At 48.4% G+C, this 25,263-nt stretch overlaps 2 protein-coding genes across 2 annotated transcripts; one reads left to right on the plus strand and one right to left on the minus strand.

The window, feature by feature from the left end:
* The first annotated feature begins 2,157 nt into the window (after positions 1-2,157).
* Positions 2,158-23,367, plus strand: Trim54 (tripartite motif containing 54). Its single transcript, XM_029477052.2, has 9 exons — positions 2,158-2,645; positions 16,751-16,923; positions 17,698-17,869; positions 19,606-19,701; positions 21,946-22,179; positions 22,487-22,509; positions 22,622-22,746; positions 22,855-22,947; positions 23,211-23,367. Exons 1-9 carry the CDS (start codon positions 2,478-2,480, stop codon positions 23,219-23,221), a joined length of 1,095 nt encoding a protein of 364 aa, XP_029332912.1. The 5' UTR covers positions 2,158-2,477; the 3' UTR covers positions 23,222-23,367.
* Positions 23,368-23,716: 349 nt separating this feature from the next.
* On the minus strand, positions 23,717-24,571 carry Ucn (urocortin). Its single transcript, XM_021163791.3, has 2 exons — positions 24,525-24,571; positions 23,717-24,261 (listed from the first exon to the last, which is right to left on the minus strand). Exon 2 carries the CDS (start codon positions 24,246-24,248, stop codon positions 23,880-23,882), a length of 369 nt encoding a protein of 122 aa, XP_021019450.1. The 5' UTR covers positions 24,249-24,261; positions 24,525-24,571; the 3' UTR covers positions 23,717-23,879.
* Positions 24,572-25,263: the final 692 nt, after the last annotated feature.

Raw genomic sequence — 25,263 nt, forward strand, 5'->3', positions numbered from 1 at the left:
GAACCATCAAACCTCTCTGTACTCACTGGGGAAAAGGCTAAGGAATGTCAATAATAAAAAAAGAGCTTTGTCCAATTCCAGTGTGTGTGGGACCCCCAAAAAGACAAGTGGTGTGTGGGATAGAAAAAGAGACCAATGATATCGCTCATACCTGAGATAAGGCTGGCATGGTCCATAGTGTCCATCACCGTGGAGCTAGGAGTCAGCGGTCCCCAGAGCCCGTGGGGGTGGCCTTGTCAGTGCCCCGTGATTTCTCCACACACCCATTTGCAGGGGTGCAAATAACTTTACAACATGCAGACTCTTTCTAACCAGATCCATTTCTCATAACTCTTTTTGTCTTTTATTTATGTGTGTTTGTGTGTGCATCTGCACACATTTGTCGGAGTAAATGTATATGCACATGTGTCTGTGAGCCTGTGGAGGGCGCTGAGTCTTTTGGAGTTGGGATTATAGATGGGTGTGAGTGCTGGGATTTGAACTCCTGTCCTTATGACTAAGCAGCAGTCTCTCCCAACCACTGAGACATCTGCAGTCCATTCTTGTCTCAGTTTCTAAGCAAATTTAGCATCCTAGCAATGGATTCACTAATGTAGTTGTGCACCAGAATCGCAGTCTCATGTCATAATCATAGGGCAGGTCTGGGTCTGGTACAGCAGCGGTCTCTTGCCTTTGAACTGCTCTCCTAGGATGACATAACAAAGGTGAGCCAAGGGCTGGAGATGTAGCTCAGTTAGCAGAATGCTTCTCCAGCATGCTTGAGACCCTGAGCTGACCGCCAGAATCATATAAACTGAGATGATGGTGCTCTCCCCTAATCCCAGCACTTTGGATGTAGAGACAAGGTCATCCATGCTGACAGTGAGTTCAAGACCAGCCTGTCCTACACTGAAGAGGGCACCTCAGAGCTGTTGAGAAATTCCATCACATCCCTCCCCTCCTAGAAGAGACAGGATAGAGAGTACATAGACTGGAAGGAAGGGGCTAATTAAGCCCCTACTACCTCATTCCCTAAAGACCAGCCAGTTTAAAGGGCACACTGCCCCACCAATCATAATGTGCCTAGCTGCTGATGCTCTATTCCACCCCTGGAAACCATATAAAAACTTGTAGAACAGGCCGCCCCGGGTTGCCACCTCTCCTTCGGGTGCAGGATGACAACCTCAGCATGCTGGAACAATAAATTCTTCTTGCTTTTGCACCGATCCCCAGCTCTGGGAGTCCCCCGGTAAGCTAAGGCTTGTCAGACTCTTACAACACAAGAGCCTGTCTTTAATAAGGGAGAGGGAAGTGTATAGTGAGATTACTCATTGGGTAAATGTACTTGTTATCAATTCTGATGACTCAAGTTCGATTTCTGGGACCCACATGCTGCAGAAAAGGAACTGACTTGTGGGGGTGTCCACTGTCCTGTGACCTCCAGGTTGTACCCACCACTCCCCAAAGCAAATAAGTGTGGGGTTGTTTCTCTGTAAAGGCTGAGCAAGAACAAATATGGGGCAGACATGGGTCAAAAAGTTCTCTCTCGGCCGGGTGGTGGTGGTGGCACATGCCTTTAATCCCAGCACTTGGGAGGCAGAGACAGGCGAATGTCTGAGTTCGAGGCCAGCCTGGTCTACAGAGTGAGTTCCAGGACAGCCAAAGCTATACAGAGAAACCCCATCTCAAAAAAAAAAAAAAAGAAAAAAAAGAAAAAGAAAAAAGAAAGAAAGAAAGAAAGAAAGAAAGAAAGAAAGAAAGAAAGAAAGAAAGAAAGAAAGAAAGAAAGAAGTTCTCTCTCTATGGTCTGGCATTCCATTTCTGAATCATGCACTCTCTAGGAGATCACTGGCTAAGCCTGTGGAGGAAGAGATGACACCAGATCTACAGATCTATCCAGACCTTGCCCCCCACCTGGGGCCATCTCTCCCAGGCTAGTTTAGACTTTGTTTCTGTTTGGAAAAAGGTCCCAAGCCAGAACATGGAGACCAATGTTCACAGGAGCCTCCCCAGTGACAGCAAGTGAGCCCCATACCATTCCTAGCCACCCCTTCCTGAATGAGTCAGGGCCACTCAGTCCGGGACAGCTGTGGCTCACCTTACATGAGCTAAATTGGGAACTGGAATGTCACACGGATGCCCCTTGTGTCCCCACCCCCACAGTAATGTTAATCTCTCTAGGGAGGAAGGGACAAACAGTGCTGCCCAAAGAGTGACCAAGAGGGTGGTTTGGGGGGACAGGAGGAGAATTTCACAGGGAGAGATAAAGCTACAAGCGCCTGGTGAGGAGGGTTCTGAGCAAGGAGTGTGGACAGAGTATCTGGAAATAGCCCGGGGTGAGAGGAGCTGTTAGGGGAAGGGACAGGACTCTTTCAAGAGGGAGCAATAGCCGGGATCCCAAGAATCCAGTCAGCCTAAACTGACCGAGGAAGGGTGCACAGGCAGGGGAGAAGGCCAGCGACAGGGCCACAGCGAGGCAGGCTCCAGAGCGCCGCGGGATGAACTTCACGGTGGGTTTCAAGCCGCTGCTAGGGGATGCGCACAACATGGACAACTTGGAGAAGCAGCTCATTTGCCCCATCTGCCTGGAGATGTTCTCCAAGCCCGTGGTGATCTTGCCTTGCCAACACAACCTGTGCCGCAAGTGTGCCAACGACGTCTTTCAGGTGGGCTCAGGGAGGGGTGGGTTAGGTCACGGAGGGGGATGGAGCGGGGCCCCCGCTGGGAGGGAGGGGCTGAGAGGTACGAGAGTCAGCGTGAGTCAGCAGCTGCCCTGAGGCTGGTTAGCCAGACCTGAGTCAATGGCAGCCAGGACCTGCAGAAACTGGAAAGGAAGAGAGTGGTCTTGCATAGGCTTTGTAGGAGCTTGGACTAGATTTCATTCATTTTAAGACTTTGATTTTTGTTTTTTTGTTTTTTTACAAACTCTGGAGAAGAGATCAACGATTTATTGAGATGTGTGTGTGCGTGTGTTGGCTAGTGTGGCTACCAGGCCTCAACTTGAGTTTGATCCCCAAAACATAAATGATGGAAAGAGAGAACTGACTCCTGAAAGTTGACCTCTGACCTCCACTTATATGAACACAGGCAGGCAGACACACACGCACACAGTTTAAAATAATAACTGGGAATGGTAGTGTATACCTGTAATTCTGTAATATTCAATATAAATTCAAGACTACCCCATACCTTCCCCGCTTCAAAAGGACTTTCCAGACACTACTAGCAGGCCAAGTACAGAGGCAGATAAAAAGCTGGCTGACTAAACAAATATAGAAATATAGTTTTAACGGTCAAAATTACTAAGCTTCCAGAACAAGATTAACAATTCCCCTGCCTTGCCTCACACTAAAAACCTCAAGGACAGACAAAATGAGAGTCACCCTATACAAACCAACCAATGTCTAAAAAGGTTATTGGCTACACCAATTAAAATAAGCCAAACTACCCTGGTGCCTATATCCGGCCCTTACAAAGGTATAAAAAGTGTGTTCTTTCTTTGTTCTGAGGGGGTTCCCCAACATGTTGGATAGGTAAAATCCTCATGCATTTTGCAACGATGGAGGTCTCTGTGGTCTTTGTGAGTCTTTTGTCAAGCTACACTAATTCCAGCAGTTGGGAGGCTAAAGCAGGAGGATTGTCATCTTTTGATTTTGTTTCTGAGACAGGGACTCTCTATGCAACCCCAGCTGTCCTGTAGCTCACCATTCAAACCAGGCTGACCTCAAACGCACAGAGATCCTCTGTTTTTTTTTTTAAAGAATTATTTATTTATAATATATATGTGAGTACACCATAACTCTCTTCATGCATACCAGAAGAGGCCATCAGATCCCATTTCAGATGGTTGTGAGCCACCACGTGGTTGCTGGGAATCGAACTCAGGACCTCTGAAAGAGCAGTCATTGCTCTTAACTGCTGAGCCATCTCTCCAGCCCCACAGAGATCCTCTTGCCTCTGCCTCCCCAGTACCGGGATTAGAGATGTCACCACCATTCTGGAAATCAATTGTCATTTTTAAAGTTAACCTTGATGGCATAATGAATTCTGGACCAACTTGGGCTACAAAACAAGACTGTTTCAAAAAGTAAATTAAAAAATCTAAAATTAAAAATTGTCGGTAAATCTATGAGAAACCCTTCAATGCCAGCAGAACCGTGTGTATTCGAGGCAGAACCTCTCTGTCCAGGAGGGTCTGATTAGACACTGGGCCAGGGCAGCAGGTGTCTCCCCAGTTTCACTGCTGTGATCCTTCCTCTCCTGGTAAGGACACTCAGGGGATAGCTGATATTCAGGCAACTTACAGACAGACAGGCAGGCAGGCAGGCATACCGACAGAAGGCAGAAACAAAATTGTACTTCCCAGAAATGCCTGGGTATCTGTGGTCATGAGGCCAAGCATAACTAGGTGAAGTCACAGGGACTATTTTGTCCACACATTTCAAAAATAAAAACAAAAGATCTGGGCTCAGTGGTACATGGCTGCAAACCCAGTCCTTGGGAGTTTAAGGCTGGCTTGGGCTGCAGGAGACCCTGCCTAGCCGGCTAACTAACCAACCAACCAACCAAATAAATAAAATAAATAAATAAATAAACACACACCAGAGTCCTTTATACGTTCACAGGCTTGCTTTCCAGCTCTGTGCCTTTGGTGGAGCTCTGAGTAGGTTATGACTGGATCAGAGGTCGGGGAGAACAAAGGAGCAGAACTCACATGCTCAGACACGGGACCTCACAGATATAACTTGGCTCTCTTGGTGTTGCAATCTGTGATAGGAAAATCAGGAGTCAGGCTCTATGGCACATGCCTGGGATCCCAGCGAGGAAGGGACATCACAAGCTGGAGGCTAGCCTGGGCTATGTAGCAAGTATGCCAGGATAGCTGTATAGCAAAACCCTGTCTCAAAAGAGAGGAAAAAAAAATATCAGGGGCTGGAGAAATGACTCGGTGGTCAAGAGCATTTGTTGCTCTCCCAACCAACTCAAGTTCAGTTCCCAGTTTTCTTTTGGTGGCTCACAACCATCTGTAAGTCCAGTTCCCAGAGCTCTAGGCTCTCTTCTGACCCCATTGGGCACCATGCATGCAGGCAAAACATGTACACATAAAATAAATCTTTAAAAAACTAAAAGAATAAGAATTCTCCCTCCTTATTACAGTATGGGGGAATGAGATAAGCACAGGCTCCCCTCCTCCCTCCTCCCTCCTCCCTTCTGTCTTAGGTTCTGTGGTTAACCCAGGTCCTTGTGTGTGTTAGGCATGCATCCTACCATTGACCTACACCACCAGGCCCACACAGGCTAGTTTTAAAATATTTATTAATGTGTGCATATGTGTGTGTGCACATGCATATGCATGCAGGTGCCCATGGAAGCCAGAAGAGGGTGTCAGACATCCTGGAGCTGGAGTTGTAGGTGTTTGTGAGCTCATTGTGTGAATTCTGGGAACCAAACCCTAGTCGGCTGAAAGAGCAGCGTGTGCTGGCAACTGCTGGGCTGGTTCTCCCACCTCAACACAATGGATCGCCACAGTGAATCTTAGTCACTGAGAATAGGCCTCCAGCTTCCTTGGGACAGCATATTTAAAGGCAATGAATGGGCTAAGTTAGGACATCATGGCATGTCTGTACGCCCTGTCTGTCCTCTGCTCCTTCACGGAGTAGCCAACACCCCAGAATTTCTCCTGCCATTGTCCCCTTGTATCCTCTTCAGGTTTGCTTTCATTCCGAGCATCTAAACCTGCTGTTATTTAGCTACGAAGGCCTGGATTTCTTATCTTGGGCCTAGTCTGCATGTTGTTCTGACCCTGCCTCAAACCAACAAATAAAATAAAAAAATTCTTGCCAGGTATGGTGGTGTACTCCTGTAATTCCAGTATCCATGAGGCTAAAGCAGTAGGATTGTCATGAGTTCAAGGCCAGCCTGGGCTGCACAGCTAGTTCTGTGTAAGTGGCTATGCCTTGCCTACAGTCAAGGTTTTTCTTTTGGTTTGAATTTAGGCTAAGATATTTAGACAGGGCACCCTTTTCATGTATTTACACTGAAACACCTGTTTCTTTCTTCCACTCGTGTGTGCACATGCACATGCAGCCTCCCCCCTGGTACGTGTGCCATGGCACACATAGGGAGGGATAGGCTTTCTCCTTCCACTCTGTAGAATCTGGGGATTGAACTGGGGTTGTCAGGCTTGGGGACAGGCAGCTTTACCCACTGAGCCATCTCTCTGGCCCTGAGGCACCTCGTTACTAGAACCTAAAATATGTGAAGTCAAAGAGAAGTTTGGAAAACTAAGAGAAGTGTTCTGTAGAAAGTAGCCGAGGAACTGGGCACGACAGCACATTATCCTCAACCCCTGCACTCAACAGCCAGAGTGAGGTGGATATTTTCTGAATTTGAGGCCAGCCTGGTCTATACAGTGAGTTCCAGGCCAGTCAAGACTCTATAGTGAGACCCTGTCTAAAAAACAAACAAACTCAAGAATGTTGATTTGAGAATCATAAGGTATTCTCAGAGACTATGAATAGATTATGTGGCCTTTCTTCTTCAGGGCTGAATACTAACTCTAGAATGCATATCTGGGCCCAGAGAGGAGATCTAGGAGGGTTTGGGGACAAACCCCGTGCAAGAGCAGACGCAGTAGCACACCTGTTGGTGTGGCCCAGGAAGCTGAGGTGAGAAAGGTCACTTGAGCCTGTGAGGGATTTTTTGTTGTTGTTGTTTTTGTTTTTTTGTTTTGTTTTGTTTTTCGAGACAGGGTTTCTCTGTATAGTCCTGGCTGTCCTGGAACTCACTTTGTAGACCAGGCCTTGAACTCAGAAATCCGCCTGCCTCTGCCTCCTGAGTGCTGGGATTAAAGACATGTGTCACCTCGCCCGGCTGAGCCTGTGAGTTTTGAGACCAACCTGGGCAACATACCGAGATCCTGTCTTAAACGAACAAGGAGTTAGGAGTTAAAAGAGGGCTTGCCTAGCATACACAGAGACCTGAGTTTAATCCCAGCACCAAGCAAACTGAGGGTGCTGCCTCCCACCTGTAATCCCATACTCAGGAGGTAAGGTCAGCCTGGGCTACATGAAACCCTGTAGCCCCTCAGGGCTCTGAGATGGTCTGTAGATCTGGAGCATCCTCAGAGAGCGAGGGGACAGCTTGGTCCTTGGTGCTTTATTTGGGGGTCTGGGGGAGGCTGACCCAGTTACCCAGCCGCACCCTGTCTGTTCCTCACAGCTCGGTCTGAGAGATGAGCATATTTCCTTTTTCACACGTTGCCTCCACACTTTGACAAGTCTAGGCATAATCAGATTGTCTGTTTTCTAAGTATGGTGACAAGAATAGGACTTTTAGTTCCTCATCTTCAAACCACCAAGGGAAAAAAGCCTTCAGAGCATTGCCTAGAAAGTTAACAGTTATGAACACGATGCCAGGACACCACATTTAAATTTTTATGTGTACATTTTTGTCAAGCACCTTGGAAGTTTATAGCATAGAAAATGAATCTGCCACTAACTTCAGATCTTTAATTCCCTTTACTACATACAAATAACCCTTACCATTCTCATACTTCTGAGAATCTTTCTAGAAAGCTCCATGCTTAGGTACATGTTCGCTCATGGAGATACACTCACACTAAACCAATAGATTCTGTTCAACTCCCCCTTCTTTTTCTCTTTTCCTCCTCCCCCTCTTCCTCCTCTTTTTTTCCTCCCCCTCCTCCTCTTCTCTTCCTCCTCCTCCTCTTCCCCTTCTTCCCTCTCCTTTTCACCTTCTCCCCCTTCTCCCCCTCCTCCTCCTCTTCCTCTTCTTCCTTGTATGTGTTTTGAGACAGGATTTCTCTGTGTAGCCCTGGCTGTCCTGGAACTTGCTCTGTAGATCAGGCTGGCCTTGAACTCAGAGATCTGCCTGCCTCTGCCTCCCAAGTACTGGAATTAAAGAAGAAAACTCAGCCTTCTTATTTTTTTAAATTGTTCCATATCTATACATTGAAGCCACAGTATGTCTTTTGTCTTGGTTTATTATACGGTTGTTTTACCTTTTATTACATATCATTTTTGGCGGGCCACGTGCATAAAAGTTAGAGAACACTTTATTCTTTATAGTGTCAGCTCTCTCCTCCTACCTTTGCCTGGGTCCTGGAAATCAAACTCAAATCACTAGGGCTGTGGGGCAAATGTCTTTCCCTTTAGTTCTGCTGGCTCTATTTTTGTCTTTTGAGACAAGATCTTACTCTGTAGCCCAGGCTAACCTTCTACCCTCACCTCCCAAGTGTCTGATTACATATGTGAGCCACCACACCCAGCTGTGTTTTCTGTTTTGTTTTTGTTTTTCAAGACAGGGTTTCTCATGTAGCCCTGACTGTCCTGGCACTCACTCTGTAGACCAGGCTGGCCTGGAACTCAGAAATCCGCCTGCCTCTGCCTCCCGAGTGCTGGGATTAAAGGTGTGGGCCACCACTGCTGGGCCGGCTGTGTTTTCTGTTTGATACAGCAGCACAGCGCCCTTTGTTATGACCAGGCCACAGTCTATTTAACCCACCTGCTAAGATGTTTAGTGTTAGCGGACATCCACTGTCACCTGCTAAGATGTTTAGTGTTAGCCAGGAGATTGACTGCCATGTTCAGCTGTGGGTTAGGTCAGTTGGTAAAGTGCTTACTTAGCACACACAGTGCTCTGGGGCTGATCCCCAACCCCACATAGATCATGTGTGCTACACACCTCTAATCCCAACACAGGAGGTGGAGGCAGGAGAACCAGAAGTTCAAGGCCACCCTCAGCAATGCAGTGATTTGGCTGAGACCCTGGGCTACATGAGACATTGTTTTGGGTTTTTTCCCAAAGGAAATTATTGATCAAGATTAAAGATTTGAGGAAAACGTCTATAATCTAACCCTGACTCACCTAGCATAATTATCTTCATTTTTGCCTAACACGTCTCTTGCCTCAGTTTCTCCAGTGTTTTCATAAACTAGATTGCCTTCATTCCCTCCTTCCCTACTATTCTATTTGGTTGCTGCTATAATTCTATTTAAAACTGTAGCTCTCTTTTTTTCCCTAATCTGAAATAGAAAATTTCAAAATATGACATTAACCCCTCTAATTTCTCCCCCTCCCTCTCCACACCTGCACCCACTCAGCTACCAAAAATTTTGACGAGAGCAAAGCTGTTGGTATGAGAATTTGACACAAACATCTTCCCATGTGTTTCTGTATTTGTAAACTCTATTCACGTCCAAACTACTTTAAAGCAAGCCTTCAGTGTATTTTTGTATCTGCCTCCGCTTTGCTGTGGGCACTTGGTTCTGAGAAGCAACCTGTTGTCATTTAGCAAAAGACCAGAAGGATCAGGAAGGAGGAAGGCCAGCTAGGGAGAGTCTTACATACATAGGGAGCTGTCAGAAGAGAGGGACTGCGGCATTGCCCTGTGGGTATGAGCCTGCCTGGTGTGCAGAAACCCTGATTTTGATCCCCAGCCTTGCAGAAATGAGGCAGGGTGGTCCATGATTGTAAACGCTGTGCTCCCAAAATTTGATAGATAGAGGCAAGAAAATCAGAAATTTCACAAGTCATCCTTAGCACTACACAGTGAGTTCAAGGCCAGTCTGAGCTACTAAAGACAGTGTGTGGCAGAGGGAGAGGGAGAGGGGGAGGGGGAGGGGAGGGGGAGGGGGAGGGGAGGGGAGGGGGAGGGGAGGGGGAGGGGGAGGGAGGAGTCTGGGAAAGAAGAAAGAAGAGCTCAGCTCCTCTGCCCTCGCTTCAGCTGGTCATGGGGAATCACAGGCCTCCACTGAAAGGCCCAGCAGTCTGCTTCATTTTTTTGTCTTTTAAATGTCTTTGTTTTGATCCCATGTGAAGGACAGAGACTGACACCAGACGTCTTCCATCATGGCTTGCTCTGGGTGATCACTTTTTTTGTTTTTGTTTTTTTGTTTTTTTGAGACAGGGTTTCTCTGGCTGTCTTGGAACTCACTCTGTAGACCAGGCTGGCCTAGAACTCAGAAATTCGCCTGCCTCTGCCTCCCAAGTGCTGGGATTAAAGGCGTGTGCCACCACTGCCAGGCTGGGTGGTCACTTTTAAAGCCTTTCTATTCTACTACCAGGGTCTTCAGTTGGCCCTTTCCTCCCCCACTTAGTCCCTGTGTCAGCAGTGGGCCCTTGTTTCTCAGCCCAGGTCTATATATGCCTTTCCCATTTTAACTTTAAGTAAGAACTGGATTTCCTATGGCCGGGCTACCTTTCACCAGATGTCTTCTGTCTGTTCTGTTTTTCCAATGTGCTTTTTCCAATGTGACCTAGGCTCACAAAAGCCACAAGGCCATCAGGTCGGGAGTGGAGGTCTCCAACATTGTGCCTGGCATCCAAGGCCTGTTTCATATTAGCATTCTCTGGGAAGCCAGGAAGAGGGCTAACACTGTGAGATATGTGCACATTTGCCAGAGCGACTCCATTTATAGAGCTTCTCGAGACAGACCACAGAGGGACCAGAAGGCATCACGCAGCCCTTGAGAGAAAGGTTCATATCATGGTCGCTGCACCAAAGCCTTGAACAAAGGCTAGAATTCCTTCCCTTTACCACCCTATTCTTTGTTGGTTTGACACATCCTATTTTTCAGGATGACCTTGAATTTCTCTTCCTTTTGCCTCCCCGTCCCAAGTGCTGGTAGAGGCGTGTGCCTGCCACCCCACCCACATCATCCGATGCTGGAGAGCAAACCCAGGGCCTTGTGCACATTAGGCAAACACTGCCAACTGAGACTCATCCTCAGACCATCTTCTTCATCCCTCTTGTTTTCCGTGGTGCTGAGGATGGATCAGGCCAAGCACCAGTCTACAGAGCCGCATCTCTAACTCCAATCATTTCCTTTTAACTTTTACGGGGAGAGGTGATGTGGCTATTTCATGCCCCGTGGCTCCCTGCGGTCATTTATTTTACGATGGATTTAAGATTGTGAGCGTTTCCTTTATGTTCATGTGTTGTTTTATATTTCGTTGGCGCCTTCACTGACATGATTCCATAGAGTGCTGTCATGCTCATCGCAGGGGAGAGCACTGAATACTGGTCACAGTCACACAAAGGGACAGGGTAGGACATTCATCCAGATGTTCCGTTTCTTAGGGTAATAGAATTTTCTCTACACATCATGTTGTTGGTATATGAAAATGTACTTTATGGGGCTGACTCTGAGCATGGAAGACAACAGTTGTGGCATATATGACAGAGCCAATTTCTTGAGGAATTAAGATAAACAGAAATGGGGGAGCAGATCTTGATAACTGATTATTAATTAGGTGGAGAGATCTTTTCCCAGAATGGAGTCTGTCATCTTTTCAAAGACTTTTTAAGGTTTCCATCAATCACCTAGAATCTAAAATTTCTACTTGTGATGAGAAAACTTAGGGACCTACACGCAGGACAGAGAGTAATTTCCTTTTTTGACCTATGAACCACCTAGCTTTCAGTGTGTGAAGCCCACAACCCCTGCTAGACTTGACTTTAGACAAAGGGCCAAGAAGCAACTTGTGGTTTCGCTTCGTGTCTTGAGACAGAGTCTCACCACATAGCCTTGCCTGTCGGCCAGGATGGCATCAAACTTACAGAGATCCGCCTGCCTCTGCCTCTTCCCAGATCCAGTGCTGGGATTAAAGGCGTCCAGTAGCACTTACCACCTGCAGGCGATTTCCCAATTTTAAATACAAGCTCCTGTAGTCTCTCCCATCTCCTAAGCACTTTTTAGCCCCTCTTTCTTGGCAACCTGTCTACCCTGACTTAAAGCCCATGCCAAGTGGCTCCTTCAATATCAGACCCTGCAAAGTAACAGTAGCTCTCTATGGGGACCCCAAACCTTACTTTGTTGGCTTTTTTTTTTTTATGGCACTCTAGTGCCTCCCCCCCCCCCACTGCTGTTCCTACATAGTCTGAGCACTGAGTTTTTTGAATAAATTAATGGTTTAATTTGGTTCTGTGTTTGATCTGCCTTTTCAAACTCGAGAGTCCCTGTAAGAAATTTGGAAATTATGTAGAAGTTGTGTGTGGTGTTGCACACCTGTAATCCCAGCACTTGGGTGGTAGAGGCAAGAAAATCGTAAATTCAATTCATCTTCAGATACAAGCTGGAGTTTGAGGCCAGCTTGGGTTGCTCTGTCTAAAAAGAAAAAATAAAATAAAATAGAATAAAAGGAAAGGAAAGCCAGTTTCTGTAATGCCCACCTTTAATCTCAGAGAGAAAGAAAGATAAAAGTAAAATGGGAGCAGGGGAAAGAGAAGTCTGACGAGCTGTACCTTTTTCCCAGACTGCATTGCTGTTGCCTAGGGACCAATGCTGGGATTGCAAGCATGTGCCACCATGCCCGGCTTTCCCATGGGTTCTGGGTTTTGAACGAAGACCCTCAATCCTGTGAGGCAAGCATTTCAACCCACTATCCCAGCTCAAGCACGCCTTTTGTAGACCAGGTCTCGTATACTCCAGGCTGATCTCGAAATCCTGATCTTCCTGCCTCACAAGTTGGGTGTGTAGTAACCTGCCTGAGGTTTCTCCACTGTCTTTTCAAAGTCTCTTGAGAACTAGATCAGGTTCTACAACATCTGAGAAGCCTACGGTTCCTGTACTCACCCACAACAGGCCCTCAAAACTCTGGTAAAAGCCGGGCGTGGTGGCGCACGCCTTTAATCCCAGCACTCGGGAGGCAGAGGCAGGCGGATTTCTGAGTTCGAGGCCAGCCTGGTCTACAAAGTGAGTGCCAGGACAGCCAGGGCTACACAGAGAAACCCTGTCTCGAAAAACCAAAAAAAAAAAAAAAAAAAAAAAAAAAAACTCCAGTAAAATGCCAACACTGAGTCCCATGTATGTGTTTGAGGGTCAAGAAGATGAAGGACAAAGGGAGGGACAGAGGCTGCCCACTTGCCTTTGCTGTGAGCTGGGAGGCCCCTCTCTTCTTTTCAAGCCTTTGCTGAACATCCAAATGAATGCCAGCTTTTTTTGTTTTGTTTTGGTTTGGTTTGGTTGTTGTTGTTGTTTTTTGGTTTTTCAAGACAGAATTTCTCTGTGTAGCCCTGGCTGTCCTGGAACTCCCTTTGTAGACCAGGCTGGTGACTTTGAACTCAGAAATCCGCTTGTCTTTGCCTCCCAAGTGTAGGATTAAAGGCGTGTGCCACTACTGCCCGGCAAATACCAGCTTTAGTCAAGTGACTTAGCTCCCTCCACGATGCACAGGCTTAGAGCTCACTTGCCTCACCCATTTGGGTTCTAAATATTGATAGGTTATTGCATTGAGCAGGAAAAAAAAAAGCATGGCTCTCACCTAAAGGTTAAGAGAGTTTATCCTGGAAGTAAATATGAATGACCAAGGCTTGGGAACACAGATTCAAATTATCCCAACATGTTCCAACATGGTGGGAGTTTCGTGAAGGCTCTTATGATTTTAAGAAGTATCTTGATGACATTTCCATTATTGTGTGTGTGTGTGTGTGTGTTCAGGGTGGGGGTCAGAGGTAAACTTGTAGTTGTTGGTTCTCCTTCCGTCATACTAGTCCAGGGGATAGGATTCAGATCATCAGGCACCCCTTCTCCCTGGTTCTTATAAAGTACTTATAGTAGCAGAACCAAAAAGTTATAAATCAAGGCACTTACAAAGTACCTTAGTGGAGCTAGGCAGCAGTGGTGCACGACTTTGATCCCAGCACTTAGGAGGCAGAGGCAGACAGATCTCTGTGAGTTTGAGGCTAGCCTGGACTACATAGTGAGTTCTAGTATAGCCAGAGCTGCATCGTGAGATACTGTCTCTAAATTAATTAATTGATTAAAAATAAAATATCTTAGTGGAAATATCAGGTAAGGGGGTTACAGCCAAGCACTGAAATCTCTGTTAACAGCCTTTGGGTACCATAGAATGACGTTTTTAAATTTTTGATGGGGGGTAGTGGAAGCTAGTGGTAATTCTATACATTACAGAAGGGATTTGCCTAGTAGTCACAGGGATAGATATTAGGCCAAACATAGAGGTGAGCAATGAATGGCTATTAAGAGAACTAAAACCAAGATAATTTGGTTGCAGGTCTGCAACATTGCAACATTCTAACTCCCACACTCATGCAAGTTCCCAGCCAGTTAATCCCCTGTGTAGAATCGTTATAAGACATGGCTTTCCACAGCTTCCAACTTCAGTTCACATGTGTGACCCTTTCAACATTCCCTAAACTTGCCAGTGTTCATAGGATCCTAAGGGGAAGTAAGAAAGACAGGTTACCCGCCCAGTCTTCAGTAATCTCAACCCCACCTGTTCCAGCTTCATGGCTCTCAAGAAATCCCAAGAACTGTGTTTACAGCAATGCTCTCTGCTCTCCACAAACAAAGCTGTCCATCTCGGTAGGGCCATGTTTCCTGCCTGGCCACCAGCTAAAAGAATGAGTCTCGGAGCACTTTGGTGCTCTGTGTGTGATGGAATATGGCCTCAGCCACTAAGAGTCTTCTGATCCCACCTTCAGGTCGGCACACATGGATTACGAGTCCCCAGGAGCCCACCTGTACAAAATACTCACAAACATGCCAAGTCAGTGGTGGCTACGGTTCCCACTGTTTTCTATGAGGTCACGAGTCTCTAGTCCAGTGGTTCTCAACTTTCCCAATGCTGTGACCCTTTAATACAGTTCCTCATGTCACGACAACCCCCAACCATACAATTATTTCCATTGCTATTTCATAACTAATTTTGCTACTGTTATGAATCATAATGTAGGTATCTGTGTTTTCCATGCTCTTAGGCAACCTTGCAAAAGGGTCATTCAACCCACAAGGGTCACAGCCCACAGGTTGAGAACCACTGCTCTAGCTGATCAGGTTGTGGTTTTGCCTTAAATAGAAGAACGTTCCAACAGCTGGCTTTAAGCGCTTGGGATCTAGCTTAGGGATATTTAATAGTCACAAGCCTGGGTTAGACCACTACTATCACTCCCATGTCTCAAGTGAGCAGTCAGTTAGCAAGGTGGACATTTCGCTTTTCTCCAAAGGATACCCTCCTGAGACAATTGCTCGTGGTCACTCTCAATGTGTGTCTGCTGGGTCCTGGCTCAGAATCCACCCTCAGCATCGTTCTACATTCAAACAGGAGCAAAGGAAAAAATGGGGAACAGAGGGCATGGCTTCTACTGTTAGAGACATGACACTCTAAAACTGTACCAAATCTTTGCATCTACAAATCCACAACACAGTCACCTGGCTACACCCAGCCAGAAGCAGGCTTAACTATATGGTCTTTATACCGAGGATCTTGCCGTCTCAGGCAATCTGTTACTAAAGAAAGGAACGGGGGCATCTCTGGCAGTCTTTCATCTCCGCTTCTCGCCAAAAATGATTTATTATTATTATTATTATTTACATTTATTTACCTACGGGTGTGTGTGAATGCCACAGAGTGTGTAGAGTCGGTGGGCTCTCCTACAAAGTGGGTCTTAGGGATCAACTCACAGCATCCGGTTTGGTGGCAAGAGTCTTTTATCACTGAGCCGTCTTACCAGTTCCAACAAGTGATTCTTTCCACCTCTCTGTAGACCAGCCTTCAGTGTAAATAGTTTTTGTCTCTCAGTTTCCAGGATGAACACAAGATCAGCTCTTAGTCAAATTCCATGAGCCTTTTCTGTAGCCAGCCTGACTTCTGCATCCTAAGCCTCAATTCAGGAGAGGATTTTGATTGGTTGCTTCAGGTCACACTATGGTGGTGGCTTCAGAGTGAGCTGGGACTGGTCTCTAAGACACACAGTGTAAGAGCCTCAGCTAAGCCACCAGTGCCACCATGTCCAGCCTTTCTTTTCTCTCCTTTTCTTTTTTAGACAGGTCTCATTCATCCTGTACTGCCCTCAAACTCCCTGTGTAGCTGAGGATGATGTCAGACCTCCTATGGAGCAGACCCTCCTACTTTTACCTCCCAAGTGCGCCACTATGCCCCTGGGGATCAAATCTAGGGCAGCCTCTACCACTTGAGCCACATCCCCAGCCTGGCTGCAATTCCTCTGTCCCTGTTCAGCACTTGAGTTGTGTGACTCTTCCCGGGACTAAAGAGAAGCACTGTTATGGTTCAGTATTTGGGAGACAGAGGCAGGTAGTTAGAGTGTTTGAGGCCAGCCTGGACTACATAAGACCCTGTCTCAGAGAGAGAGAGAGAGAGAGAGAGAGAGAGAGAGAGAGAGAGAGAGAGAGAGAGACATAAACTCAATACTTGGGAGGTCAAAGTAGAAGGATCAGGAATTCAAGGTTATCTTCCATTCACGTGGAGTTTGAGATAAGATTATATTATCTTGCCAAACATACATGCACACATACATATGCACCACCTTACATGTGCTCATAAGGGTCCAAGCTGCCAGCACTCAGAAGGCAGAGGCAGGAGGATTTCTGAGTTCGAGGCCAGCCTGGTCTACAGAGTAGCCCAGGACAGCCAGGGCTACACAGAGAAACCCTGTCTTGAAAAACAAAACAAAACAAAAAAAAGGGTCCAAGCTGGAGGACACTGGCTATACTGCCAGTCTCTTGCCTACAGTTAGCATTCCTGTCAAAGCCCCATGCTGGACTCCATTGAAGATAATGATCAGGCCTGGGCCAAAGTGAGGCTCTATGTGCAGGGACACTCAAGGAGCTGAGCTGAGGGATGAGGCCAAGGCAGGAAATCATTTGTCAGAGTGTTGTGTGGGGACACCAAATGCAGAGAAGACCTAATGTTCCCGTGTCAGCTCACCACTTGTCTTCCCTCACACCTCCCTATACTTCTAGTGTCCTGTCACCTGTCTTCTCAGGCCTCTAATCCTCTGTGGCAATCCCGGGGCTCCACAACGGTGTCTTCAGGAGGACGTTTCCGATGCCCATCTTGTAGGCACGAGGTTGTCCTGGACAGGCATGGGGTCTATGGCCTGCAGCGGAACCTGCTAGTGGAGAACATCATTGACATCTACAAACAGGAGTCCTCCCGGTAAGATAGGTGCCTGTCTGCTGGCCTCTCTGGAGGGAAGAGCCTGCACCCTTGGGGATAGAGGGGCTGTTTAGGGTTTCCATTGCTATTGTGGAGCACTATGTTCGCCTCACACCTCCACATCATAGACATTCCTGAAGTCAGGACAGGAACTCAAAGAGAGCAGGAACCTGGAGGCAGGAGCTGATGCAGAGACCTGGAAGGGTGCTGCTTACTAGCTTGCTCCTCATGGCTTGCTCAGCCTGCTTTCTTATAGAACCGAGGACCACCAGCCCAGGGATGGCCCTACCCACAGTGGGCTCCCCCATCAACATCCCCCATCAATGGCTAAATAAGAAAATGCCCACAGGCTGTCTATAACCCCATCTTTTGGAGACATTTTTTTGATTACAGTCCCTTCCTCTCAGATGATTTTAGTCTGTGTAAGCTGACATCCCCCCAGCAGAGGGAGGAGGAGAACAAAAGGGAAAGGAGAAGACCTAGGAAGGAGGGGAGGCCTCCAGGGAGGCCCAACTTTGCCTCTGGAACCACTGTTCAATCTTACTCCCTCCTCCTGGTCTGGGACCAAAGTCTACCTCAATGTTCTTAACCTCATCAGCTCCCATGACTTCCTGTCCTGCGTGGCATCTTTGTCCCCTGGAATAGACTCTTTCTGGGTGCAGGCCTCCTTTGAGCACCGTTTCTTCCCCAAAGTGAGAACGCTGTGTAAGTTGCTGACCACTGGTCACAGTCTGGCTTCCTGACAGTCGCTGCTGCCTTGCCCTTGATCCTCAGGCCACTGCATGCCAAGGCTGAACAGCACCTCATGTGTGAGGAGCACGAGGATGAGAAGATCAACATCTACTGCCTGAGCTGCGAGGTGCCCACCTGCTCTCTCTGCAAGGTCTTTGGCGCCCACAAGGACTGTGAGGTGGCCCCTCTGCCCACCATTTACAAACGCCAGAAGGTATCTAGTCAGGGATCGGGAAAAGGGTTTAGGACTGGGCAGTTCTCACTGTACTTAGGTAAGGGGTAACTGATCAGGGCAAATCCCCAGCTCTGCTTTCTACTCTGCACACGACCCTGAGGCAGTTACCTGACCTGCCTGACCCTGACTGCCTTCTCTGGTCAGGCAAGGTGAAGACAATGGTTATGGCCACAGCATCAGCTAGTTAATATCTAGCGGGAGCCACTTCAGGACGGTATCCACCAAAGGACCAGATATGCTCAAGAGTGTGAAATTACACAGCTAGCTTCTAGATATGCTGAGATTTTAAGATCACACCGGTTGGCCTCTGAGAGGAGAAGGGCATCCTAGGAAGGTGGAGATGGGGGGATGGGGGTGGGAGGTGGGAAGGGCAGGTCCAGAGAGCCCCTGCAGGCAGGAGAGATAACATTCATCACATGACCAATGCTGGCTCAGTACAGGCTAGAGGTGGAGGCCATGCCACAAAACCTGCAAAACATGTGTAGGTAGAGGTGCATTTAAGATTCCCCAAACCTCAGCTTGTGTTGAAGTCCCAGGATATCAAAGAAGTCGTTTACATCACCTGGTTTTTGTCAGAAACAAATGCAAATGTTAAGCTGGAGGAAGATGCCTTCAATGCAGGCCCTTAGATTAAGACCAACACAACAATCACAAGGGAAGATACACAGAGAGATGGACCACGTGAGTGCAATTAGCAGAAACCCTTAGCCCTCAGGGAATTGAGATGTTGGAATTATTAAAGAACAGAAACTTGCAATGCACACGATGTTTTTAGAAGATAGAATAATGTCAGGCATGGTTGAGCACTCTGTAAGTCTTAGCACTCTGGATGCTGTGTGCCCAGCCTAGACTACATAAAGAATTCTAAGCCAGCCTGGGTTGTATAAGGAAACAATCTGACTGCTCTTCAGAAGGTCCTGAGTTCAAATCCCAGCAACCACATGGTGGCTCACAACCATCTGTAATGGGATCTGATGCTCTCTTCTGGTGTGTCTGAAGACAGCTTCAGTGTACTCATATACATAAAACAAATAAATCTTAAAAAATAAAAATAGAAAAAAGATGAAATAAAACAACAACATCATCAACAACAACAACAACAAAAGGTAGAATTGGAGATATAGCACACTTGCCTAGCACAAAGCCCTGGATAGATTCCCAGAACTGAGAAAAACCAAAAGTGTAAAATGACCATGTAACAGCAGTGGCCTGTTGTGGTGGCGAACACTGTAATCTCAGCTACTAGGGAGGCCAAGGAAAGAGGATAACAGATTCAAAGCCAGTGTGGATAATATGAAAAGGACCGATCAAAGAAAAACCAAAGCAAAGCAAACTGAAAATAGATCTGACAAAGAACTGAGTGGAAAACAAAAAAAAAAAAAAAAAAAAAAAATAGAATGTGGCAGCACCAGGAAGAGGGAGGTGGAGGATGGGAAGGCTGGCACAGTCCTATTGGACTCCCAGAAGGATAGGAATTGACAGGAGCAGTGTTGTCTGAGTGGGAAGCCCTAAGACTCTTCCAGAATTAAGGGAAGACGTGGCTCTCCTAACAAAGCATCCAGGCCAGAGGATGGTGTATGGTGGGTGTCTAGAGAGTGTCACCTCCCCAGCCCTCTAGATCTTTGCAGATGTCCCCAATGATCAAGGTGGGATGAGAGGGGTGCCGTTGTGGGTGGGGCTTCTGACTCTAAAGCTGGCCTGTGTGTGTGTGACAGAGTGAGCTGAGCGATGGTATCGCGATGCTGGTGGCGGGCAATGACCGAGTGCAGGCAGTGATCACGCAGATGGAGGAGGTGTGCCAGACCATTGAGGTGAGCTCGGGCTGGGGAGACAAGGGGAACAAGACGGTCTGTACAGAGACCCCAAGATTCTTTGACTTCTGGTCAAGCTGGCCAAAAAGTTTCTGGACTCTAGCTCATGGTGGGCTGTTTTTAGCCAGCTTGTTCCCAGCACACAGCAACTCTGTAATGTCGGTCAAGTTACACTTTCTTTTTCTTTCTTTCTTTCTTTTTTTTTTTCCTTTGGTTTTTCGAGACAGGGTTTCTCTGTGTAGTCCTAGCTGTCCTGGAACTCACTCTGTAGACCAGGCTGGCCTCGAACTCAGAAATTCACCTGCCTCTGCCTCCCAAGTGCTGGGATTAAAGGCGTGCGCCACTATGCCCAGCTCAAGTTACACTTTCCATGCTTTGGTTTTGTTTGTTTTTTTACTACTATAAAATGGTGATGACCAGTGGCTGGGGAGATGGTTCAGCAGGTAAGAGCTCTGACTGCTCTTCTGAAGGTCCTGAGTTCAAATCCCAACAACCACATGGTTGCTCTCAACCACCCATACTGGTGCGTCAAAAGACAGCTACAGTGTACTTATGTATAACAATAAATAAATCTTTGGGCCGGAGCAGAGCCGGCCGGAGCAAACAAGGTCCTACAAAATTCAATCCCCAACAACCACATGAAGGTTCATAACCATCTGTACAGCTACAGTGTACTCATATACATAAAATAAACAAATAAATCCTTTTTTAAAAAAAATGGTGATGACCAGAGGGAGGGAGGTAGGATAGTATCAAGTTCCAGGCCAGCCTAAGCAACTTATGGACATCCTACTTCTAAATAAACTAGATAAGTAAATAATGGAGCAGGGTGTGATAGCCCAAAACTATAATGGCAGCACTCTGGAGGCTGAGGCAGGGGGATGTCTCATTCAAGGCCCACTTGATCCTGGGACCGGAGAGACCGCCCAGTGATTGAGACAAGGCTTTGCTATTGCAGAGTGCTGAGTTCAGTTCCCAGCATCTGCAGTGCATGGCTCAAAACTGCCTGTAGCTCCTACCCAGCTCCAGGGAAATTCAGTTCCTCTGATCATCATGGTAGCATACACCAAGCACATCATACACCCAAATGAAAATAATACAAATAAAACTGTGGCAGTAAATAAACCAGCAAAGTAAAAAGACATAAATGTGGGAGGCATGGGGAGGAGGGGCTTATAGAGAAGGGAGGGAGGGAAAAGAGACTAGATGTGAGAGTAATCAGAATATATATATATATATATATATATATATATGAAATTATCAGTGAATACATTTACTTAAAATTATGTGATGAGAATTATATACCTTATTATATATTAACTAAATATATTTGAATAGTGTGGCAATATTTTCAGTAAATTAATTCTAGACATTTAGATTTATTGTTTATTTTCATTTATGTGTTCCTGTGTGTCTGTGTATGGACATGTGCACTTGAATGTTATTGCCCATGGAGGTCAGAGGAGCTTACTGGGTCCTTTGGAGTTACAGGAAGTTGTCATTTGACATGAATTCTAGGAACAAAACTTAGGTCCTCTGCAAGAGCAGGAGGCACTAACAGCAAAGCCCTCTCTCTCTACCTCTCTAGCCAATGTCTGTGTTTTAAAATAAGACTTAATTTCATATCAGACAAAAAAAAATTACTAGTTTTTAAAATGTTTGTTTTTGAGACAGTTTCTCCATGGAGCTTTGGCTGCCCTGGAGCTCCCTCTGTAGACCAGGCTGGCCTCGAACTCATAGAGATCTGAGCACCGGCTAAAACTCAATTAACTTTAAAAAGGTGATGCTGGTAGTCACACAGTAGCCACTGATTTAATTTTCTTAGCAAGGAAGTAGGAATTAGTGCAACGCAGAGCCAGGGCCAGCAGTGAAACAACTTTGAAATTCTTTGTCATCCTTGTCATCACTGTTAACTGAAAACATCTGAGCTGGGTTCTGTGTCCCCTACTCCGGGTGTGACCCTAGCCAGGTCACTTTCCTTCTTGGCTTTTTTTTTTTTTTTTTTTTTTTGGTTTTTCGAGACAGGGTTTCTCTGTGTAGCCCTGGCTGTCCTGGCACTCACTTTGTAGACCAGGCTGGCCTCGAACTCAGAAATCCGCCTGCCTCTGCCTCCTGAGTGCTGGGATTAAAGGCGTGCGCCACCACGCCCTGCTTGGCTTTTTTTAAAGTGGGGCGAAGACTAAACTTTCTTGCTCTCGAGCTCTGGGGGTGCGCAGGCGAGATCATACTGCTGTGGTCTTTCAGGACAACAGCCGCAGACAGAAGCAACTGTTAAACCAGAGGTTCGAAACCCTGTGCGCGGTTTTGGAGGAGCGCAAGGGCGAGCTGCTTCAAGCACTGGCCCGGGAGCAGGAGGAGAAGTTGCAGCGCGTGCGGGGCCTCATCCGCCAGTACGGAGACCACTTGGAGGGCTCCTCGAAGCTGGTGGAGTCCGCCATCCAGTCCATGGAGGAGCCGCAGATGGCTCTCTACCTCCAGGTTGGCGGAGAGGGAGGGAGGCGGGCCTGCAGGGTGGGTTGGGGGGACTCAGGGCCTGGGGCGCGGGGATCGCGTTTTACCTCTTGTTAACACCAGTCACCACATAGGAAAAGTCACTCTTCCAAGTTGTGCGCTCTCTCTCTCTCTCTCTCTCTCTCTCTCTCTCTCTCTCTCGGTCCCCCCCCCCCCCCCCCAGTGAATTGGGATATAAATCCCTTCCTACCCCGCAAGATTGGTGAGAATCAGAATTGGGGCTTTGCCAGGGCTGGCCCAGTGCTCACCTTCGCCCTCCTTTTCTCCCCTGTAGCAGGCAAAGGAGCTGATCAACAAGTGAGTGGACTGCGCGGTGGGAAAGGAAGGGACCCTGTGGATTCTTTCCTTCTGACCTGGGAGGGGCTTGAGGGAGCGGGGTCCCCCTGCTGAGCCCTTGTGGCCATCACAGGGTCGGGGCAATGTCGAAGGTGGAGCTGGCAGGACGGCCGGAGCCAGGCTACGAGAGCATGGAGCAATTCTCTGTGAGCGTGGAGCACGTGGCCGAAATGTTGCGAACCATCGACTTCCAGCCCGGTGAGGGAGCCGGGGGAGGGACTGTTTAGACCTGCTGAAGGGGTATGAGGTGGGTGCTACGGCCAGAAGAGCAGGGGCTCCACCTCACTAGACCTGCCTTCCACCTAGGCGCCACTGGGGATGAAGAGGATGACGACGTGGCTTTGGATGGGGAGGAGGGCAATGCGGGGCTGGAGGAGGAGCGGCTGGACGTGCCAGAAGGTGAGAGTTGGACGAAGGTTTGGGGGTGAGGAGTAGTTACCAAATTCACGGTCCCTTGGGTGATTGCCTTCACGGCAGACACTGGGAGCCTCAAAGCGCACCCCCTAGCGCTCTGAAAAGTGCACTTCCCCCACGGCTTTGGGGAGCCTGCAGGGTCCCATGTAATAGAACCCCCGCTGTCTGGGAGAGCGAGGTGTCGGGAGTGGCTTGTTCGTTTGGAGCACCCGTTCACCGGGCGGTTATCCCCCCCACCCCCGGCTCAGGCCTGCACTGACCCGACTCTGATCCAGAGCGCACACCCGCAGCGGGAGCCAAGGGATGCTGAGGATCTGCGCAGAGACCACCGCGCCACCAAGCTCGGCCTCCCGCCCCCGGGAAGGTTCTCAATAAAGGACTCATGTGTCCTACGTCCTCGGCTCCTTTTGCTGTCCACTCCTAGGCTCAGCTATAGAAGCAACCTCGCCATCGCTCTACCCTTTCTCAACCCCAGACCATCTGAAGGGGCGGAGGCGAAATAGTCCCTCGTGGGTACCCCCTTTACACTAGAGGTTGCCTCCTAAGCCGGAGTCCCTGAAAGGGTATCAGACCTCCGAGTTCCGGGATCTGGCAGGTTGGGGGAAGGGCTCCCAGGAATTTAATAGGCTTCCTCTCCCATCTCACTTAGCATGCTTGTCTCTCCTACCGGCCTGGATAGCTCCACTTACCCAAAAGTTCTTACCCTAACTGTAGTTGCTGGTGCCCTCTCACCCCTATGATAGAAGATAGAGGCTAAGCTCTTGGGCAGTTTTATTAAAAAATAACCACTCAGAGTATTCAGGGTGACTCTGGGCGGCGCTGCACCGCGGGACTGAGACAGCTCCGGTTGTGCGCGTTCCAGCCCCAGGGTAGGTAAGGGAAAGGGTCAAGGCTTTCGTGACCCCATACGGGGCCGATCACTTGCCCACCGAATCGAATATGATGCGGTTCTGCTCTGCGCGCTCGCGCTGGCTCTGTGTCCGAGCTAGCTCCAGCAGGGTCCGCAGCAGGTGGAAGGTGAGGTCGATGGACAGCGGAGGGTCGTCCCGTCTCTGCCGCTCGCCCGCAGGCTCAGATCCTGCACGGCGCGGGAAGCGCTCCGCTAACAGCAAGAGGAGCGCGCGGACGCCGCCGCCCTGATTCCGCACTCCAGGGCTCCATCGCAGATTCGGATCCTGGACCCCAGTTGCCGCCGCAGCCGCTGGGCTCCACTGGCTGCTCTCCGGGCGCAGCTGTGCCAAGAGCAGCAACGCCACCAGGAGCGTAGCGCGTCCCCTCTGTATCATGGTGCCGCCTGCCCTGGACACACAGGGGCAGCATAGGGTGAGGTGCACTTGGAGCAGCCGCAGGTGACACGAGCCCCTTGGCGCGCACGCCCAGTGCCCCCGCCGAGACCCTCCAGCTCTTGCCTGGTGTCCAATTACTGCCCACCAGCCCTAGGTGCTGTGCCAGTCCAGTTCCACCCCTCTCTCCCTCCTTCCCTCCCGGCAGGTCACAGTGGGTGGGCTGAGTGCAGAGTCTTGGTGGTAAGGGAGTCTGGATCGTTGCTTCAAGCCACTCACAGGTTATCGGAGTGTCTGCCCAGTGCAAGATGGAGCTCCACTCTGTCCCCGGGGACTGAAGACGCCTTGGGGAGCACGGGGTCTGTCCCGGGACCGCCGCCAGCCTTATATAGCACCAGGACAGCTCCGACTGACGTCAGCGAAGAACATGAACTGATTGTAGAAACAATGACACCGGCAGCTTTGAGTCCAGCAGCTTCGAGCCCCCAGAGGGGTGCGTATCCTGACTTTGTGTCCCTGGAGCTATCTTTGGAAGCACCCTGGCTGTAGAGGGAGAAGCTGGCAGAGCCATAAAGATAGATCTTTCCAGATGTAGAGTCCTTCCCCGACACAGAACCACCAGTGTCTCCAGAGCAGGAATAGTCAGGGGTTTCTCTTCTCAAGCAGAGAGGGAGGACTGTGGAGCTGTCCGTGGTTCCGAACTTCTTCACAGCCACAATCTGGACAGAAGATCTGGGGAGAAGCCTGGGCTGCTTAGACACGGTCCCTAGGCCGGCTACTGGGTCCTCAAATTGAGATCAGAAATGCTCTGCTGGCAGGGGCTCAGACAACACAGTCCCACCCAAAGGGTCTGACCCATTCTACTGACCATTGTACAGCAGTACAAACTAAAATCTACAGGTGTCAGAACAGCATAAAAGGGTGTTTGGCTTTCAGAACTTAACATACCTCCTGAGTTTGGCAAAGTCAGCTTTTTCCTAGGAAACACAGAAACAGTACCATAATACCTTTTTACCTT

Source organism: Mus caroli, unplaced genomic scaffold (genome assembly GCF_978045245.1).
Source record: "Mus caroli unplaced genomic scaffold, Mus_caroli_1 scaffold_4, whole genome shotgun sequence".
NCBI classification, from domain to species: domain Eukaryota; kingdom Metazoa; phylum Chordata; class Mammalia; order Rodentia; family Muridae; genus Mus; species Mus caroli.

Coding starts and splice junctions, on each gene's coding strand:
- Trim54 (XM_029477052.2), top strand. CDS start 2,478: ATGAACTTCACGGTGGGTTTCAAGCCGCTGCTAGGGGATGCGCACAAC. Junction 2,646..16,750: donor GTGCCAACGACGTCTTTCAG/GTGGGCTCAGGG, acceptor CTGTCTTCTCAG/GCCTCTAATCCTCTGTGGCA. Junction 22,510..22,621: donor GCAAAGGAGCTGATCAACAA/GTGAGTGGACTG, acceptor TGGCCATCACAG/GGTCGGGGCAATGTCGAAGG.
- Ucn (XM_021163791.3), bottom strand. CDS start 24,248: ATGATACAGAGGGGACGCGCTACGCTCCTGGTGGCGTTGCTGCTCTTG.